Source organism: Chiroxiphia lanceolata, chromosome 19 (genome assembly GCF_009829145.1).
Source record: "Chiroxiphia lanceolata isolate bChiLan1 chromosome 19, bChiLan1.pri, whole genome shotgun sequence".
Lineage (NCBI taxonomy): Eukaryota > Metazoa > Chordata > Aves > Passeriformes > Pipridae > Chiroxiphia > Chiroxiphia lanceolata.
The window spans coordinates 12,390,057-12,406,047 of NC_045655.1; the positions used below are offsets into that span (position 1 = coordinate 12,390,057).

At 63.4% G+C, this 15,991-nt stretch overlaps 2 protein-coding genes across 5 annotated transcripts; one reads left to right on the plus strand and one right to left on the minus strand.

Moving 5' to 3' along the window:
- Positions 1-50: 50 nt before the first annotated feature.
- Positions 51-9,789, plus strand: GCGR (glucagon receptor). 3 transcript variants are annotated; one of them, XM_032706865.1, is made up of 14 exons: positions 51-168; positions 6,233-6,391; positions 6,687-6,783; positions 6,987-7,094; positions 7,240-7,361; positions 7,448-7,554; positions 7,645-7,798; positions 7,916-8,075; positions 8,152-8,212; positions 8,442-8,511; positions 8,661-8,749; positions 8,829-8,967; positions 9,073-9,114; positions 9,181-9,789. In XM_032706865.1, the coding sequence occupies exons 2-14, from the start codon at positions 6,341-6,343 to the stop codon at positions 9,472-9,474; spliced, it is 1,494 nt and encodes a 497-aa protein (XP_032562756.1). In that variant the 5' UTR covers positions 51-168; positions 6,233-6,340; the 3' UTR covers positions 9,475-9,789. The 3 variants fall into 3 exon arrangements, with proteins under 3 accessions (XP_032562756.1, XP_032562753.1, XP_032562754.1); XM_032706862.1 differs by lacking the exon at positions 51-168 and having other exon boundaries at positions 6,286-6,391; positions 6,629-6,783; XM_032706863.1 differs by lacking the exon at positions 51-168 and having other exon boundaries at positions 6,296-6,391; positions 6,632-6,783.
- Positions 9,790-14,018: 4,229 nt separating this feature from the next.
- Positions 14,019-15,953, minus strand: MCRIP1 (MAPK regulated corepressor interacting protein 1). 2 transcript variants are annotated; one of them, XM_032706867.1, is made up of 4 exons: positions 15,793-15,953; positions 15,603-15,721; positions 15,417-15,515; positions 14,019-15,329 (listed from the first exon to the last, which is right to left on the minus strand). In XM_032706867.1, exons 1-4 carry the CDS (start codon positions 15,798-15,800, stop codon positions 15,301-15,303), a joined length of 255 nt encoding a protein of 84 aa, XP_032562758.1. In that variant the 5' UTR covers positions 15,801-15,953; the 3' UTR covers positions 14,019-15,300. The 2 variants fall into 2 exon arrangements, with proteins under 2 accessions (XP_032562758.1, XP_032562757.1); XM_032706866.1 differs by having other exon boundaries at positions 14,019-15,307; positions 15,793-15,931.
- Between the last annotated feature and the right edge of the window lie 38 nt (positions 15,954-15,991).

Genomic DNA, 15,991 nt, shown 5'->3' on the forward strand with positions numbered 1-15,991 from the left:
CCGCGCCCCCGGTCCCTCCCCCCGCCCCGGTCCCTCCCCCCGAACCGCCACAGCCGCCGCCGCCGCGGCTCCGGCAAAAGTTTTCGCCGGAGCGGCCGAACGCGCCGGTCTCGGTCCCCGCCGGCTCCGAGATGCGTCCGGGAGTCGCCGCGAGCCCAGCCCCGAGAGGTACGGGGAAGGGGGGAGGAGGGCGGGGAGACCCCATCCCTGCGGGCTCGAGGCTGGAGATGCCGCACGCCCCGTCGCGTGGATGTGGATTCGGGTGACGGCTGCGCATCCCCGGGGCCACGAATTGAGCCTCGGGAGACCAGAGCAGCAGCTCCCAGGGCCGCCCCGGTGCTAGGCACCGGCCCTGGGGGTGATGAGTCCCTCGGTGAGGGGCGTCCTGGGCCGGGGGTCGCAGCGGGGCTGGGTCCGCTCCCCGCCTGAGCCGCTGCCGCTGATGCCCCCGTGCAGAGGCGCTGCTGTCGGGCTCACGGCACCCCTGGGCGCTACCCTGGCTGTGGTGAGCCCCCGGTTAATCATACCAGCCAGGCTCCAACGCACTCGGAGTATCTCCCAGAGCAGCCCCTCGCCGGGGTGGGACCCGCGGGGTCTCACCGCCGTGGGCACAACAGTGCCCGTGGGTCTCTCGTCGAGGGGCAGAAGCAGGAGACACTTTTGACCCTTCCCAGCTCTCCGGGGCTTGCAGAGCCCGGTGTGAGTGCCCTTTGTGACTCTGTCCCGAGCTCTGCTGTGTCAACACGGTGTTGGTAAATGGCTTTGTTTAACCAGGACATGTCGGGTATGCGACCTTGCCGTCCTCCTGGTTGCAAGTGCATCTCCAAAGCTGCTGCAGGTCCCGTCTGCCCGACGCTGCACTTCCCTCAGGGTGGTGAGGGGAGCAGAGACCGCCGTGCTCAGCCTGGCTCCCCTCACGCCGGACAGGCAGAGGACAGAGCATCCGCTCTGCCCAGCCCTCGCTGTGCACCCCGCAGCGCCGCGCCCCATGCAGCGCCTGCCCCGTGTGTCCTGACCCACGCCAAATTCGGTGGTTGCTCCTATGATTTTGTCTGTGCATCAGCAGGAAAATTTAGGGCCCGCAGGACCCCTCCTCGGCGTGTTAGTGCCGCCCCGGCTGCCAGCTACTGCGCTTCCCACCAATCCCGCTTCTTTCCGCACACTGCGGTGTGGATTTTTTTTATGTTCTGTTGCCTGGAGAGGGGAGAAGAGAAAAGGCTGAACAGAGAATAGGCAAAATGTGGATTAAAAATAGTTAATGAAAAAATGTGACCGCAAGCCTTGATCCACAGCACAGGGCTGAGACCAACCACCGAGCACAGCCTCTCCATGCACCTCGCTGTGCCAGGCAGGGGCAGGGACAGGGGAAGCCAGACACAGAGGAGATGGGATGGCAGCTCAGCTCCATCCCCCTGTGCTCCTCCACTGCATCCTGCTCTGTCCTGTGTCCCCCATGGCCTCCTGGGGCCTGGGGCACATGGTTGTGCACTACAGGCACCAGTGGATGGCTGGGCATATGTGCCCCCTGCCACACCCCTGGCTCACTGGGGCTGGTGGCCAACTGTGCCCAGGGCTGCAGGTGTCTCGGGACAGGAACGGACTCTGCTGGGACCTCTTCACAGACGGGCTGCAATGCCTCTTGTGCACCTGCACCTCAACAGCACAGGGTTTGAGCTCACTCTTCAGGGAGGTGCTGGGAGGTTGTCCCGAGGTCCACAGTGGCTACAATGTTCATTCATGTCACGAGCTGGTCTGGGAAGGCGGATGTGGAGCTCCCAGTGCAGGGGAGCGTATGCATCTCCCTGTCTGCACTGACCTTTTCCCAGGCTTTTCCCAGCCCTGTACCTCCCCTGTGACAGGCTAAGCACACGTGTAACACTGTGTCTCTCATGCTTTTTTGTGTTTCATGGGCTTTTGTGCAACGTGATGAACAAAACCACCCCTTTCCCTGAGCCAGGGACAAGCTGCTGCGTGGCTCAGCATCCCCTTGCCAGAGCCAGCTGGGCAGCAAGGTCATCTGGCCTCTGCCCTCGTGTGCCGGAAGACCACAGTCCCTCTTTGGTACTGGGCAGCTGTGCAGGTGCCCCTGACCACACCTGGAGGCAGCTGGGGGGTCGTGGAGGTGATGCAAAAAGCATTTCTCCTGTTTGTATCCTGTACTGCTGTTGACGAAAATACTGTCAGGGCTGGTTTGGGTTTTCTTGGTCCAAGATGACACAGAATCCGACATCGCTGGTGCCTGGTGACATTGGCTCTCTCTATGTGCCACTGCTCAGGGCTTCCACAATCACGTAGCTCTGTGCAAACAAACCATGGTCTTGCAGTATGAGGGCTGCTCCAGGCAGCTCAGCTGCTCCTCTGCGGCCAAAGTTCCTGGTACTCAGTTCTCAGAGAAGGACTGGAGCAGGGGAGTGGGAGACATCCCCTGGCTTGGGGCAGGGACATAGGCAGAGACAGTGCAGGCCAGACCTCCTGGGCCGCCCTGCCCTGGCTGTCTCCCCCCGCCCTTGCCCCGCTTGCCATGGTCTTGGGTGGAAAGTGGAGCAGCATCTGCAGGGCCAGACTGGTGCTGGCATTGCATCAGCTCTGGCCCGGCACTGTCCCCTCCCCTGCCAAGTGCCGAAGCCCCTGCCGTGTTGGCGTGTAGCTCCAGGCTCAAAGCCAAGCCAGCCGTGGAAAGCGCTGCATTAGCGCACGGGGGGCTAATCCCTGTGTCCAGAGGGCACACAGCCCCCCCGCTGCCTCCGAACCAGTGGGGCTGTGCCGGGTGCAGGGCTGCGCTCGTGAGGAGGCCGGGTGCCCATTCCACTGGGGAGGCAAGAGTCCCGTGGGGGTACCAGGCTTTGGGGGGCCGTGTCAGCTTCACAGTGCTTGTGCAGGGCCATGGCTGTGCCAAGGTGCTCTCGGGTCATGTTGCAAATGCCCATGAGTGTCCCATGGGGGCTCACCAAACCACTGATCCGTGTGGCAATAGACCACAGTGATCCCAGATGTGGAGCTCGTTCCCTCACACGTGCGATGGTAGCAGTGCTGGAGGGGCTGAGGGGCAAAAATCCCAGGGGAAGCTGACCAGGGTGGGATGAGGAGTCTCTTCCCAGGTAGACCTGGGCACTTAACTGACTAGGGGGGTCCACGGTGGTACAGAGCTGCTGCAGGGCAGCATGGGGTCTTTGCATCCACCAGTGGGGAACAAAATCCCAACACAAGCCTTTTCCCATCTGTTCCCTGTCTTGGTGCAATGCCATGGCCATAGTGCACCCAGGTACTCGACTCGCCCCATACTCTGCCCAAGCTGCACACCCTGCCCCCTGCCTCCTGAGCATGCCAGGGCCAATGGTGGCCACCATGTGTCACTGGTCAGCCAGGAGTCACAGGGACACCAGTTAAAGGGGAAGGGGGTCCTTGCTTTGCCCGTGCAGCTGTAGAGGTTGGCACCACTGGCTGGGGAAGGGCTCAGTGCACAAACACAGACACCACTGACAGCCCCACTCCCCCTACCCTGAGGGCAGATGATGATGCCTGTGTTGACCCCTCTAGCCCCCAGCACTGGGGCTGCCAGCACGGCCCCTTCCCTGCCTATGCTCAGCTGTGTCAGAGTTGGCTCCTTGTTCCTGCTCTGCCAACGTGGGCACGAGATCTCTCCTTCATGGCTTTGGCAGTGGAGCCTTGCCGGGGGTTTGCAGCCCAGGCTCCATGGGGGTCAGCAGCCACAGAGCTGTGACATGGGGACACGCCACATTGTCAACACCACTGTGGGGTGAAAGTACCTTCCACACACACTGTCATGCTCTTCAGCCCCTCAGAGGCACCCACTCACAAGTCAGGTACCCTCCACCCAGCACCCACCGCTTGGTGTAGTGGGGGGTTCCCCAAAGACTGGCCCTGGCTGGGAACAAGGTGGCAGGGCAGGGAATGTGGCACTGAGAGTCAGTTGGGCATGGCAGGGTGAGAGAAAGTGGTGGGTGATGTGGGACCACGTCCCTCCTGTGGTGCTGCCTCTGGCACCCAGGACGTGGCTGAGAGGAGCCTCTGGCACTGGCAGTAAGGGCATGTCCAGTTGGCAGAGCCACTGCTCTGAGCACTGTGGGTACTGCTGCTGGGCGGTACCAGCTCCCAGGTGGTGCTGCCAGTGGTCCTGGGCTCCCTACACCCTGCTGTTCTACCACACAGAGCCACTGCTCCCTCCCTGGCACTGCCCACCACACAGCACACCCACATCTCTGCTGGAAAGAGCCCCTGCCTGTGCTCCCTGCAAGGCAGTGGAGCTGTGGGGGCCCCCCACCTGATGGGGCGTGGGGGTCCAGTGCAGTGCCGTGGCTGCACAGTGCCATGGGCAGCTGGGGCAAAGGGCCTGGGCAGGGTGAGGAGGGAGCCCCGTGCCGTGGCAAGGAGCGTGACTGGCCCTCGTGCCAGGACCCCTCACCCAGTGCAGTCTGCCCGGCTTGGCCACGGCAGAGCTGGGGGCCAGGGAGTGGCTGCCAGCTGGGGGAGTCCAGGGCAGAGGCCTCCCCGCTGCTAAATCCCACTGCAGCAGCTAAAAATAGCGACACCTCTGCCCCAAAGCTGCTCCCCGGCCACTCAGAGGGGCTGACAGCGAATCGCTGTAACCCACGCGCCTGGAGAAGCGTTCCCAGCCGGGGCAGGGATGGATGCTCGGCCAGGGATGGGCACCAGCACCTTCCATGGGGTCAGGACGTGAGCACTGGCGGGATGGGGTAGGTGGGGTTGATGTTGTGGGGCTGGGGGTGGGACAAGGACAGGGATGCTGGCATGGGGGAAAGGGACAGGGATCCTAGGGTGGGGATGGGACAAGGACTAGGACAAGGATGCTGGTGTGGGGACAGGTTTGCTGGGTGGGGCTGAGGGGGATGACACAAGGATAGGGATGCTGACATGGTCAGGTGGCCAGTGGGCACCTACCAAAGGTCACTGTTCCCAGAGGCCACCCAGTGAGGACTGTCCCAGGAGACAGTTCCCTCTGTCCTGGGACTGGCTAAATAAGGCCATTGCAGGTCCTGCTCCTCAAGCTGCGTCTGGAGCTCCATGTGCTGATTAATGAGCTGCTCCAGCAACCACTTGCGACATGGTGAGTGGGTCTGCCCTGGTGGAGGAAACACGACTTTCCCAGGGATAAAAATAGGCACAGGCAGAGCGGCGAGCCCTGGGAGCAGGGCTGGTCAGGGAGCGCAACACTCCGGCTGGTGCCCGGGGGGAGCGCAGGGGCCAGGGGCGATGCCAGATTGTCTGTGGTGGCACCGGCACTGCTGTCCCTCCCGTCCCCCACAGCTCAGCTGCCTCACCCCACAAAGCCGTGCCATGCCGTGGGGCTGCTGCCAGAATGGCCCCTTGTGGGAAGAGCCAAAATAACGCTCAGGAGCCCCATAACCGGCTTAGGGGGATGGAGGGAATTACAGCACCTCGTGAGCCGGGGTCTGTGCAGAGCACTTGGGCGCCGTGTCAGACAAGGCCCCACATCATTGCAGGAGCTTGGGGCAATGAAGGCACAGCGGCACAGCCCAGCTGAGCTGGTCCCAGAGCCAAGGCAGCCCCACAAGCCGGGATCCCTGTGGGTTAACAGCCAACCTCTGTCCCCATCCCTGCCTGGCCCCGTGCTGTTGGTGGCTCCCTGTCCACCTCCATCCTGGATAGGTGCTGCTGCAAGGCCATGGCTGAGTGCCCCGAGGGCCACCCTGTGGCATGACAGTCGATGGGAAAGGGGGAGCCCAGGTGCTGGCCCCCACCTGAGAGCATGCTCAGGTGTGGGGAGGGGTCCTTCTGCCATGGGGGCCCTGCACTCTCAGAGCTTAGCACTGATGTACAGCTGGGCACCAGCACCAGTGTGGGGTGGCACAAGCCCGGGTCACCCCTGGGGGTCTGGAGGCAGTGCTGCCATGGGGCACCAGAGTCTGCCCTGCTCAGAGGTTGTAATGTCCTGCATATGGCTGCGCTTTGGCTGCACAGGGGTTGGAGTTGGCTTAATGAGCAGAGAGGCCACATGGCCACAGTCCCAGTGCCATCCTGGGGAGGAAGAAGCAGGTACTTGGTGGGAAAATGCAGGAACAAGCAGCTGAATGTGAATGCCAGACAGGGTCAGATGAGGACTGGGAAAGGTGAATGGGGCTGTGACTGGGCCAGCCCTGTGCCGGTGTGGCCCCCTCCCACCTCGCCTGCCCCCAGACCCACATCCCCCAGCTCTGCCCTGAGAGTCCCTGTGACCAGGTGTCTCACACAGGATCACCCACGTGCCAAGGCCGTCACCGCCGGGGTGGAGAAGCTGCTGAGGGCTGGTAGGAAGCCGGGCACCCTGCACTGCACCCCATGCGTGTGGCCCAGAGGAGGGATGTCCCAGCCACATCTTCTCACCCTCCCGCTGCTGCTGCTCTGCTGCCAGGTAAGGATGGGCTGTCCCACACAACAGTGCTCTGCCCCATGCCCAGCTCGCTGCACACCCCGGGCTGCGACTGATCCACCCCTGCCCACCACGGCCCCTCACCATGGCGGGCACTGCAGCAGCTGATGCCCTTTCCTGCCCGCCCTGCCATCCACATGACATAGTGTGGCATGGCACAGAGTGTTAGCCTGCACTCACTTGTGGCTGTCCCAAAGCTGGGGTCACTGCCTGTTACAGCAGGGCAGCCCCTGTGGGCAGGATGCGGGTGACAGGTGACACTTCCTGGTGCCCCCAGGGCCCCTCTGCCCAGATCACGGATAACCTCTTTGAGAAATGGACTGCGTACAGAGAGGAGTGCCAGCACAACATGAGCCGCCTGCCTGCGCCCACAGGTCAGTGCCCACGGGGGGCCAGCAGGGGTCTCGTGGGATGGGATGGGGACAGGGGCTGGCGGGGGGTCCCACTGAGATAGGGATGGGGCAGAAAAGCCAGCACAGGGTCCAAACAGGACAGGGACAGAGCAGGGGGCCCGTGGGGGATCCTGATGTCCAGGGAGGGTGAGGCCAAGGCGCTGCCATCTCCTATCCTGTTGCAGAGCTGGTCTGTAACCGCACCTTTGACAAGTTCTCGTGTTGGCCTGACACCGCACCCAACAGCACGGCCAGCGTGCCTTGCCCCTGGTTCCTGCCCTGGTACCACAAAGGTAAGAGCTGGCAGGCACGTGCTCCTGTGTGGTGTGTGCACACATACGTGTGCATGTGCTGCTGCAGGTGCTCGTGCCTGTGCTGGCGCACGGTGCCTGTGGGGGCTCTGGGGCCAGCACACCCCACCACCCCCTGCCCTCACAGTGAAGCACAGACACGTCTTCAAGACCTGCGGGCCGGACGGGCAGTGGGTGACGGGGCCGCAGGGACAGTCCCTGCGCGATGCCACACAGTGCCAGCAGGATGATGAGGAGATAAATGCGCAGGTGGGCAGAGCTGGGCAGCAGGGGTGCAGGGGTCCCTGCCTGCCCCCCTGCCTGCCCTTGCCCTTACTTGCTTCCTCCTCTTCCAGGAAAAATTTGCCAAGACCTATGGCAGCTTCAAGGTGATGTACACCGTGGGCTACTCCATGTCCCTGTGCGCGCTGCTGCTCGCCCTGGCCCTGCTGCTGGGCTTCAGGTGGGGACGTGGGCACGGCTGCCCGCAGAGTGGGCAGGTGGAGACTGAGGGTCTGTGTGCGGGCACTGACAGCAGACCCTGCATCCACAGCAAGCTGCACTGCATGAGGAACTATATCCACATGAACCTCTTCGCCTCCTTCATCCTGAAGGGTGTCTCCGTGCTGGTCATTGACGCCCTGCTCAAGACCCACTACAGCGACAAGATCGACGGTTACAGCGTGCAAGTCTGGCTGAGTGACGAGGTCAGTGCTGGTGGGGCAGGGGTGGGGGCTGGTGGGGCTGGGGACTGGTGGCACTGGTGAGGCTGGGGGTACAGGCACACACAGAGGCAGTGCTGCAGCCCTGACCTCTGTCCACAGGCAGCCGCAGGCTGCCGGGCAGCCACAGTTTTCATGCAGTACGGCATTGTGGCCAACTACTGCTGGCTGCTGGTGGAGGGCATCTACCTGCACAATCTGCTGGTGGTGGCTGTTTTCTCCGAGAGGAGCTACTTCACCCTCTACCTGTGCATTGGCTGGGGTGAGTTTGCATGGCCTGGCCCCCCTGACCCTGTCCCCTGCCATGCCTCACCTGCCACCTGCCCACCTCCCCTCAGGGGCACCCATGCTGTTCCTCATCCCCTGGGTCGTTGTGAAGTTCCTCTACGAAAACATCCAGTGAGTATCAGCCCCTGCCAGTGGCTGAGGGGACACAGGGCACAGTGGGTGTGTGTGGGACTGTGGGGATGTTGTGATGGCCCCGGAGAGGCTCCACATCACTGCCCATGCAAAGGGCAGGGTGCCTGCCCGTGGCGCTTGCTCAGCCAGGTTTGCCGATGCCACACCAGACTCCTGCAGCCACCTGGTCAAGGGGCTTCCTGGCAGTCCCCATCCCTCCCCTCTGCAGGTGCTGGTCCACTAACAACAACATGGGCTTCTGGTGGATCCTTCGCTTCCCCGTGTTCCTGGCCATCCTGGTGAGCCCATCACAGCCCCTCACTTGGTGTCTCAGCATCTCTTTTGCAAGCCCTGAGACAGCTGTGAGAGAGGCTGCCCAGGGCAGGGGGACAGAGCTGTCCTGCCTGCCCTTGCCCCTCCCCTCATGGCCCACTCCATTCCATTGCAGATCAACTTCTTCATCTTCATCCGCATCATCCAGATCCTTGTCTCCAAGCTCCGTGCGCACCAGATGCGCTACACTGACTACAAATTTAGGTGGGCGCTGGGCATGGCCCACCCTGTGTGCCCGCGGCACACACGCCTGTGCGTCCACCTCGTGACCCCTGTCCCCCAGGCTGGCCAAGTCCACGCTGACGCTGATCCCGCTGCTGGGCATCCACGAGGTGGTCTTCGCCTTCGTCACAGATGAGCACGCCCAGGGCACACTGCGCTATGTCAAGCTCTTCTTCGACCTCTTCCTGAGCTCCTTCCAGGTGAGCTCAGCCTTTGCAGGACCAGCCTTCTGTGGGGACTCAGTCTCGGTAGGGACCAGATTGGGGTCTGGCTGTGTGCCTCACACCTCTCCTCCCTCCACTCAGGGGATGCTGGTGGCCATTCTCTACTGCTTTGTCAATAAGGAGGTGAGTAGGACAGCAGGGGCAGGGGCAGCAGGGGTGCTGGGTTATGCTGATGGCATCTACCCACAGGTGCAGGCAGAGCTGTTGAAGCGATGGCAGCGCTGGAAGCTGGGGAGGGACCTGGCTGAGGAGTACAGGCACACCTACAGCCACGCACCCAGCGCCCGCAACGGCGCCGGCAGCACCTGCGAGAAGCACCAGCTGGTGAGCGGCTGCACCAACGGGCTGGGGCACAGCCCGGCCCCTCACCCCGGCTCCCACCGCCCCGAGAGGAGCGGGCGCGGCACCGCTGAGCACCTCGCCCTGGGAGATCGCCACCACTGCTACGAGTTCCCTGAGACCACGGCCGAGAGCCACTTCTGAGCCCACGGCCAGACGGGAGGGCTGTGCTGAGCCAGTGGCGCCGTCGTCCCCTGCCCTGTCCTCCCCAGGCGCTGGCAGGCACCGGGACCCGCCGGCCCGGTGAGGGTGCTGCGCTGAGCGCGTGGACAATGGACACAATGGGGCAGGCGAGTGGGACCTGGACCTCGACCTCTGGGGTGGGATCTGTGGGGGGCTGGGGGTGGGAGTTTGTCCTGTGGTGCTGCCCTCGTGCGCCTTTGAGTCCCTGTGCACAGTGCTGTAATTTATCTGTCCTATCTGTAAATAGGTGTGGGCCCGTGCCGGGCTGCAGGGCCAGCTCTGCGTGTGCCTCTCTGTGGGGTGTGGGGACTGGGGACTCCAGGGACATCAGATACATTGGGATTGTGCTCCCACTAGCACCCACGGGTGATGGCCGCAGCCATGGACTGGGAGCTGGGCCACTTGGCAGGGATGAGCTGCACCAGAAGACAGACCCACTGCCTGCCCTGCTGCCTCCAGCCCCACTGCCTGCCCCATGGCCCTGCACAGAGGAGCGGGGCAGACATGCAGCAGCAGCCACTGCAGTGCTGCCGGCCGAGGCTCCAGCTCCCCCAGCACGCGCTCTCCTCTGGCCGCTAATCGGCTCTGTCCTTTCGCTGCCAGGAGCCCTTAATTAAATCATTTGGCTCTGCCCACGGTACCCCCGCTCTCCCGGGAGCCGGCCCAGCCCACGGCCAGGCAGCAGCCACCGGCAGTGCTGAGTGCTGTGAGCAGCAGCGGAGTGTGGGGCTGAGGGACCCCTGTGCCAGTGGGCCAGGCTGGCCAGGGCAAGGAGGGGGCACAGCGGTGCCCTAAGAGGCTTGTGCCGTGCACATGAGCGCTAAGCCCGGATGCCACAGCTTTGGGCACCACAATCGCCTGGTGTGTGGGGATTAGGCAGGTGCTGCTCCCTTGCTGGGGTCACCGTGCCTGAGGGTGACAACTGCCCTGCTGTGACCCCCGCTGCCCATGGCCCTGGGCATGGACACTGCCCATCACCCATGACGCTGCTACACCTGGCCCCAAGCGCGCCATGGTTCCAGGCCCCACACGCAGCCCGGTGCAGGGGATGTGCTGAGTGGGGGGTGAGAGTTGGATCCTGTGCCCCGGCAGCCCCAGCAGCCCCACACAGTAAACAGCAGCTCTGGGTGGGCAGCCACCCTCTCGCTAAGTCCCACCCTGTCCCAGCATCACCCGCACCCCATGGCCACAGCAGTGCCGCCCACGCCAGCCAGCACGAGGAACAGCAGGAGCCACGCTGTCTGCGGGGGGGAGTGGGGGTCCCAGACCACGGCAAGGCATCAGCGGGGCTGGCGGGGCACGAGGAGGGCAGCTGTGGCCCCGGCCATGAAGCACTTGGCTCCAGCAGCAGCACCCGGCCCAGCACGCAGTAATTTTCCTCTGTTTACTCGACAACTCGCTGTCTGTCCCAGCTGAATGGGACCCAGTGCCCAGGGGCCGTTGCAGCACTGGCAGTGGGAATGTGCACAGCAGGGATGGGGGCAGAGGGGCTGGGCTGTGGGGCTGGAGGGCTCTGGTAGCAGCACTGTGGGGTCGTGGCAGAGCAGGCAAGGTGAGTGGAACATAGGGGCTGGGGTCTGCCCAGGCCCCCAGGTGCAGGAACGGGGACAGGGATAGAGAGGGGGACAGGGACCACGCTGCTCAGAGCCACAGTGCCAGAGTGGCCAGAGCAGCCGCGTGGAGCCACTGGCCCCAATGGCCACTGCCGTCACTGCGGCCTCCTGACGTGGTAACGAGCCTAATTGAGGCAAATTGCTAGAGCACGAAGCAGTTTCTGGGAAGGTAAATACGGTCATGGCGCGGTGCCGGGCCCTGCGCCTGTTGCTCCAGTGTTGCTGTGGCAACACCCTGCTGTCGACCCCCAATGCCCCACTGGGACCAGGCTTGTCCCACAGCACTGGGGACAGGGGGATCTCCAGATCCTGCCCAGGAAGGGTGGTTCCATGTGTGCTACACAATGACAAGACCCTCCAGTGACCCCAAGCCAGCCCCAGCCTATGGGGTGTCCTGTGGCAACATCCTGCGTCCCCTGGTGCTGAGGGACAGCCCTATGTCCCACGGTGCCTGGTGCCCATCAGCCCCGAGCAGGGACAGTGTCTGCTGATGGCTGGGAGCCCCGTGCAAGCATCCAATGTCTGCCTGTGCCAGGGCACATCCAACAGCACCTGCACCAGCCAGGTGTGCCCCACAGCTGGGCACTGCCTGTGCCGCAGGGCTGAGCCTGCAGCCCCGTGCCCTGGTCACCCCCCATCTCCCACAGAGCCACATGAGCTGGCCAGCAGCTTCCCAGTATCCACAGATCCCTCATGACAGCTGGGCTGGGAGGCAGCTGGGATCACCCTGGGATCCCCCTGGGAGTGGGGCCAGCCCCAGCCCAAGGACCCAGCTCCCACAGGACTGTGGCAATGTCCTCTCTCATCACTGCTGGAACAGAACCCTCCCTGCCATGGCCTGGCAGTGCCAACAGCGGTGTCACCCATGTCCACCCTGACTGCTAGCACCCAAGGGCATCCCCACCCCAGGGTACAGCCTGGGCATGCTCACACGTGCTCACACATGCTCACACATGCACACACACACACATGCGTGCGCACACATGCATAGATGTACACATACACACAAAACGTACACACACAGCATTCACACACACACACACAGAGTATTCACACACACACACACATGCGCACACACACAGACACACATGCACACACACAAAACGTACACACACAGCATTCACACACACACACACACACACACACACACACACACACACACACACACACACACACACACATGTGCGCGTGTGGGCACAGCCCTCGGCTGCCCAGCAGGAGCTGCCCATTCCCAGTGCCCAGTGGGACAAAGGCACTGCCACCAGCCTGGCCAGACTCACAGGATGGTCTGGGTGCAAAGGGACCTTTAAAGGTCCTCTGGTCCAGCACCCACAGTGAGCACAAACACCTGCCCCAGACCAGGTTGCTCAGAGCTCTGTCCAGCCCGATGCTGTTTCCAGAGATGGGACATGCACCATCTCTCCAGGTAGCCCATGCCACTGCCTGACCACCCTCGGTGCAGAGACTCCACAGAGACCACACGGCCACGGTGCCAGTCCTTGCCTGTGGGGCTCAGCCCAGGGCAACGAACAGGGCCAGAGGAGTTCCTCACCTCTGAGCCAGTGGCCCAAGTACTGCCTCCCCAGCCATTGCCCCCCTGGCACAGCCGGGCACCCCGGGCAGTGCCCCCTGCCCCAGCACAGCCAGGCACCCCAGGGTATGGTGCCTCACAGGAAAACTCCCACTTTATCAAGGGAATTGAGCACCACAAATTGGTCTGCAAAGTCGATTCTGCCTGCTGCCGGGCCTCTTCCCACTGCCTAATTCAATGACAAACACGTTCCTCTCCTCCTCCCACCCTTTAATCTAATGAAGAGCACCGTGTCCGAGGCACAGGGAAATAAACCCTGCCGAGGCCGATTTTTATAAGTAAACAGCTTGATTTCTCTGGCCTGCGGCCTCACCCCTTGCAGGGGCACCCCCCGCCACCTCCCCCAACTGTGTCACTGCCCTCACCCTGTGTTTTGGTATCAGTCTTCATAAAAATCTCCTGTTTATAGAATGAGTTTTGTACATTTCATTAGAGCTCAAGTGGCTGCTTTGCCTCTGGCTTTACTGTGCCCGAGTTGAGAGGAAAACAAGGCAGAGGCTGGTGAGGCTGCAGGACCCACATGTGCCCCTGGGGGCCCCACTGTAGCCCCCAGGACAGCCTCAGGCAAGTGCCCAGACACGAGGGTGGTGCTGGGCTTTGTGGCAGATGGACAGTAGTCTGCCTGGCCCAGGGGTGGGCACCACACTCAGCTGGGATGGGTCCCCCTTCCCATCCCCTTGGGACACATGGACACAGCTCTGGACATACACGGGGCTTCAAGCCAGCTCTGCTGGCCTGTCAGGCTCCCCAGACATGGGGTACATCACCAGAACAGGTGGAGAGGGGCTGTGACAGTGACAACTGTCACCTCCCGACCCACTGTCTGTGGCTGCAGGTACACGGTGCCTGGGGCAGCTCCGGTGGCAACAGGGGTTGAGTTCTCATCCCACCGTGCTGGAATCAGGCAGCAGCCCCAGGAATGTTTTGGTGATGGGAGGTAAACAGGGTCATGGCAAGCGTCGAGATGCACGCGAGCAGAAATTCTAGCAATGCTAAGTATAGCTTAAATGCCATTAAAGCAGGAGAGGGAAGAGGATACAAGGGTATTAATAGTCTCAACATTTAAATCCTGGGTGCAGCAACAGCTCCTGGGATGCTGGGTGCCTGGAGCGCTGCCCGAGCCCAAGGGCATTGTGCTGCCAGCACGCAGGGCCCGCTGCACCTGCCCATGGGGAAATCAACAGCCCCAGCAAGTGCGAGGTCAGGGCCCCTCTGCGGAAAATAAACACAGATCAGAGGCAGCTCCTGCTCTCTGCCCCCCATCCCCAGCACAAGGAGCAGGGCCAGGCCGCAGCACCACATCGACGCAGCCCCAAAAGGACACCAGCGTTTATTTACAACACTCCTCAAGTGACAGACCACGGAGAGAAAGGAAAGGGAACAGCACAGCTTAAAGACTCAACAAAGGAAAGGTACTGGCAGCCCCCACTGGCAGCCCCCAGTCCCCGCAGCCCTCCCGCAGCCGCTGGCACTGGGCAGGCCCAGCAGCCCCATCCCTGCTGGCCTGGAGCACGGACAGGCAGGGGGCCGCCGCCTCCCCAGGGAGTGGCCCCATGGCTCAGGTGGGTAAGGGTGGCACAGTTGCTCTCCCCAGCTCAGCCAATGATGCAGGAACCACCTGAGCCCTGCCAGGAGCGAGGGGCCCAAGGAAGGCCCCCCAGCACGGTTCCACCACCTACGGCCCCCAGGGCGAGCTGTGGGGCCAGGTCTCTTCCAAGGGTGTGTATCTGGAAAATAAGGTTGGTACAAAACTGCAGCGCTGTTGGGGCGAGGAGCCCCCGAGCCTCGCTCCGTGCAGCCCCACGGCTGCTGCCTCCCGTGGGGCTGCCGAGGCACGGAGGCCAGGGGGCTGCAGCTGCCTCGGGTCCCTCTGAGCACCTCTCAGGCACCTGAGGCAGGACACCACACCTCTTTCCATCTGCAGGGAGGGGAACAACCCGCCCTCAAGCACCACAGGGATCTTGGCCTGCTCTAAGCACACGGAAAATCCAGCCTCGGATGTGGCCCATGTGCTCCGGTAGCCCAGGCAGCAACTTGCTGCCACAGTGGAGCTAAGAGCAGCCTGGCTGCAGCCTGCCCAGCCCTGAACTGCACAGGCAGGCTGGATGAGGCACAGGGAAAGACCCGACTGTCCCTTCTGCCCACATCCCACCCCAGCAGCTGCGGGGCCTTGGTGCACAGACCTGGCGCTGCCCATCCGCTCAGCCCAGCCCCGCCCAGCGCCCGGGGCAGCGGCGGAAGGGGAACGGGAGATCGGGGAGCTCAGTGTGAAGGGAGGAAGGACAGTTTGAGGCCAAAGAAAGCTATGAGTGGGGGACTGGAATCCTTTGCAACAGGCTCTGGGCAGCCTTGGTAAGCCGCTGAGCATCCTCGACCTCAGGCAGCTTCAGAGCCAGCCCCAAAGCTGACTGGCTCTCCCGTGAGCTTTTGGGAGCACAGACCAGAGGAGGAAATCAACACAAAATTTCAACTTAAATCTGCTTGAGGACCTTAGGAGAGCAGCCGATCCACAGGGAGGACCCGCCTTAGGACTTCTTTGCATCCTGTGTGTTCCTTCTCTTCAGATCACCCAGGTCGACGGGTTTAAACGCTGCAGGGGAGACAGGAAGAGACTTTGGCGGCAGAGGCAATGTAGCCCCCGCCCAGCCCGCGCAGCCCCCGGGCCGTCACAGCTGGGGTGGTGCACCCTGCCCCCGCACCTTTCAGGCTGGGGTTCGGCATCTTCTCCACGTACTCCTCGACCAGGCCGCGCTCGGAGCCCATCTGGCTGCGCAGGTCGCGCTCCACGCACTGCCAGGCTGCGGGGATAGGGACAGGGGCCGCTCGCCTCGGTCGCGCCACGCCCCCCGCGCCCCTCTCCGCCCAGCGGCCCCCGCCCCGCTCACCCTCGTAGATGAAGCGCACGTTCTCCTCGTGGGCCGGCGTGAAGATCTCGCTGCCGGCGCCGGGGGAGCGCGGGCCGCCGCTCCGCTTCCCGTTGTACACCACTCGGGACACGGGGGAGCTGCGGGCGGAGCGCGAGGGGGCTGAGCCGGGCCCGGGGCCGCGCTGGGCCCGGGGCCGCGCGGGACTTACCTGGCCATGGCGGTGGCGGCGGTGGCGGCGCTCGGCGGGGCCGGGCGTGGCGGGGCGGCGCTCGGCGGGTGCGGCGGGGCTGCGGGAGGAAGGCGAGGAGCCAGGCCGGGATAGGCCGCGGGGCCCCGCCCGTCGCCGGGCAACGCGCGGCCCGCACCGGGCCCGCCTGCGACACCGCACGGAAGCGCCGCAGCGCGCA

What these genes read in the sequence shown, in the direction of transcription:
- GCGR (XM_032706865.1), top strand. Translation starts at nt 6,341, where the DNA reads ATGTCCCAGCCACATCTTCTCACCCTCCCGCTGCTGCTGCTCTGCTGC. An exon ending in CCGCCTGCCTGCGCCCACAG is followed by an intron (nt 6,784 to 6,986) that starts GTCAGTGCCCAC and finishes ATCCTGTTGCAG; the next exon opens with AGCTGGTCTGTAACCGCACC. An exon ending in TCTTCCTGAGCTCCTTCCAG is followed by an intron (nt 8,968 to 9,072) that starts GTGAGCTCAGCC and finishes CCCTCCACTCAG; the next exon opens with GGGATGCTGGTGGCCATTCT.
- MCRIP1 (XM_032706866.1), bottom strand. An exon ending in CGTGCGCTTCATCTACGAGG is followed by an intron (nt 15,516 to 15,602) that starts GTGAGCGGGGCG and finishes CTATCCCCGCAG; the next exon opens with CCTGGCAGTGCGTGGAGCGC. An exon ending in GCCGAACCCCAGCCTGAAAG is followed by an intron (nt 15,308 to 15,416) that starts GTGCGGGGGCAG and finishes TCTCCCCTGCAG; the next exon opens with CGTTTAAACCCGTCGACCTG.